Source organism: Cotesia typhae, unplaced genomic scaffold, assembly GCF_013202065.1.
Source record: "Cotesia typhae breed Kobodo isofemale line unplaced genomic scaffold, CoteBio_Ctyphae scaffold_152, whole genome shotgun sequence".
NCBI classification, from domain to species: Eukaryota; Metazoa; Arthropoda; class Insecta; order Hymenoptera; family Braconidae; genus Cotesia; species Cotesia typhae.
The window spans coordinates 8,020,213-8,022,758 of record NW_027423776.1 but is presented as its reverse complement, the minus strand read 5'-3'; the positions used below and the strand labels follow the sequence as shown (position 1 = coordinate 8,022,758).

The following is a 2,546-nucleotide window of genomic DNA, read 5'->3' as shown; positions in this document are numbered from 1 at the left end:
GATCTGAGACATTTCTTACTTTACTTCCCTCGGTGTGTAATATACTATTATTACTTGTCCTGAAATCAACACGGAAAAAAAAGTGATACAAATTTTACGTCAGGTGATGCTATATTCGGTTCACTACTATAGAAAATGCTGTATCATAGTATAGTAAAGTATAGGACATAATACATTAGATACAAAATTAGCGTCTACAGTGATACAAATTTTACATCACCTTTTTATCCGTGAATGTATTTCATATAAAACATTTTCTTCTGACCAGGTTCTAATATTTATTGATTTATTTATTCATTAATTAGTTTATTTATTTACAATAACATCTATTCTTTATGATAACATCTATTTCCTTATTTCTTTTTACTTAATGATTGTCTTCTTTTTTTCACTGTGACAGCAATAGAATCATGGTTTAAGCAGTCTGAAATTATAACCATACTCTGATGAGTTAGTTGATTATTAACCTTATAATAAATAACGACTGTGTAAACTGTTGCTTGATCGTTATTCCAATGGAATCCCGGTGCAGCATTTTGAACAATAAACGCATAATTTTCAGCAAAATCAACAATTACTATGAATTCGTTATCGGTTATCGATTCTTTTAGCGCTCTTAGATATGCCGATTGTTCTTTTGCAATGAAATTATGTGGTAATAGACCAACAAGCTTATCACAAAAATCATCAACAAAATCCGAAGCATTTTTCAGCGTTGTTTCAAGAGTTACTTTTGGGGTAGACACCCATTGTTTGTAACGAATTTCATCGATTGCATGATTATCCATTTCTGTGAAAATTAATTGTTTTATGTTGTCAATGCCTGGACAATTTAGACATGTATTGAAATAGCACTCAGTCTTGGGATTGTCACAGATAATAGCATTCACACAGTCGCTGTAAGTTTTCAATGGCATATTTGAACCTTCTGTTAATCGACTTAATTTACCTCCTAAAATCATTAATTTGACATTCTGATGAATAGAACAAACGCAAACTGTATGAGTCCCCGAACCACCAGCTAAGATACAGTGTTTTGGACGTAAAGATGCAAATGACGAAAATCCGATCTTAATTCCGGGAAATCTTGATTGAAATATCTTATGTAACTCCTTCAAATTACAGAGTACTAAGCGTTTTTCAATTTGAATTTTCGTACCATCATCATTACGCAATGAAACAAAATCTTTTTTCCCTGGCATAGGACTGCTCATTTCATCGTCATTATAAAAATTTATAACAGCTGATGACACTTCAACAGATAATCCATGCCCTGAAAAATTGAGTGATGATTAAAATTATATATAAATACGTATAAATTGTTCAAACAAAAATTAGTTAGTAAGTCAATATCTCACCCATTTTCTTTTCAGGTATTGATAATATTCCTTTATCAGCTTCAAGATTTATTGCTAATCGCGCCATATACGTAGTTGTGCCCATTACTTCAACAATCTTCTCAATACTCCAACTTGACGGCATAAGAGTCAACATTTGTATACGTAAAGATTTGGTCGTATTGGTATCATGGAACTTTTCTCTTAATTTTTTAATTATTTCAGCAGCATCTGTGTTGCTGCATTGAAAATCTACAGGATTTGGAATTCCTAATGCCTTTTCAAACTATCAGCAACACGAGAAACTTTATTGTTTAAATACGTTTCATCATTTACTCTTCTAGCTAGCAATGGAGATTGGTTTAATAATAATAAAGCTTCATTTACGATCGGACGAGTTATTTCCAAACTGAGTTCAGATAACGACGAACTACTTTGCTGAATTAGTGATTCTCCAACACTTGTTGTTGGATCTAAAAAAAATTAATCAATAGAAAATACAAAGAACAATGATAGTTGAACATCGAAACATAAAAGCTTCAAAAATACCTGTCAGGTTATTGCCTCCGGAATTATCAACTTCTATAGATCCGGTAAGAATATTTTCATCATTCTCAGAACGCTCATCGGGTTCATTGTCATCACTTTCATCAGAAAGACTTTCAGCGTAATGATGAAGTAATTTTTTATAGCATGAACTGCATATTCGATCAACAGTTGACAAATTGTATCGATTAGCTAAATTTTGTGGTACATTACGCAAAGATGATGTTTTCCGATGGTTCTCCAAATTATGTGGATTACAACATCGATCGCGAAACTTTGGCATTGTAATCACTTGTAAACAAAAATTCGATAAAAAGAACTCTCCGTCAAACTGTGTAAATTTATTTAATAATGTTATATCTTTGTGACACTTTGAACACATCAACGATACGATTATTCTTTTAACATAATCTTCATTTTAACAGAATAAAGTAGAGATGATCTCTTTTTACCGATAGACGACAATTTAAAAATTATCGGCTGAGGATATTTTTCTGCACACTTCAATAGTGCAGTTGTGATTTTTAGTACAAAAAAATTGAACAAATATGAAACAAAAACATAATTATCACTTAATTTAAAAAAAAAAAAATTTTGGAAGATAACGACTTAAAATTTTCGAAAGATACATTATTTTTTAACTTCTGAAGTTTCACGAGTAAG

The 2,546-nt window shown here is 31.2% G+C and overlaps 1 protein-coding gene across 2 annotated transcripts; it reads right to left on the bottom strand.

Moving 5' to 3' along the window:
- Nucleotides 1–269: 269 nt before the first annotated feature.
- LOC141535826 (uncharacterized) lies at nucleotides 270–1,613 on the bottom strand. 2 transcript variants are annotated; one of them, XM_074255972.1, is made up of 3 exons: nucleotides 1,359–1,558; nucleotides 950–1,273; nucleotides 270–424 (listed from the first exon to the last, which is right to left on the bottom strand). In XM_074255972.1, the coding sequence occupies exons 1-3, from the start codon at nucleotides 1,492–1,494 to the stop codon at nucleotides 354–356; spliced, it is 531 nt and encodes a 176-aa protein (XP_074112073.1). In that variant the 5' UTR covers nucleotides 1,495–1,558; the 3' UTR covers nucleotides 270–353. The 2 variants fall into 2 exon arrangements, with proteins under 2 accessions (XP_074112073.1, XP_074112072.1); XM_074255971.1 differs by having other exon boundaries at nucleotides 270–1,273; nucleotides 1,359–1,613.
- Nucleotides 1,614–2,546: the final 933 nt, after the last annotated feature.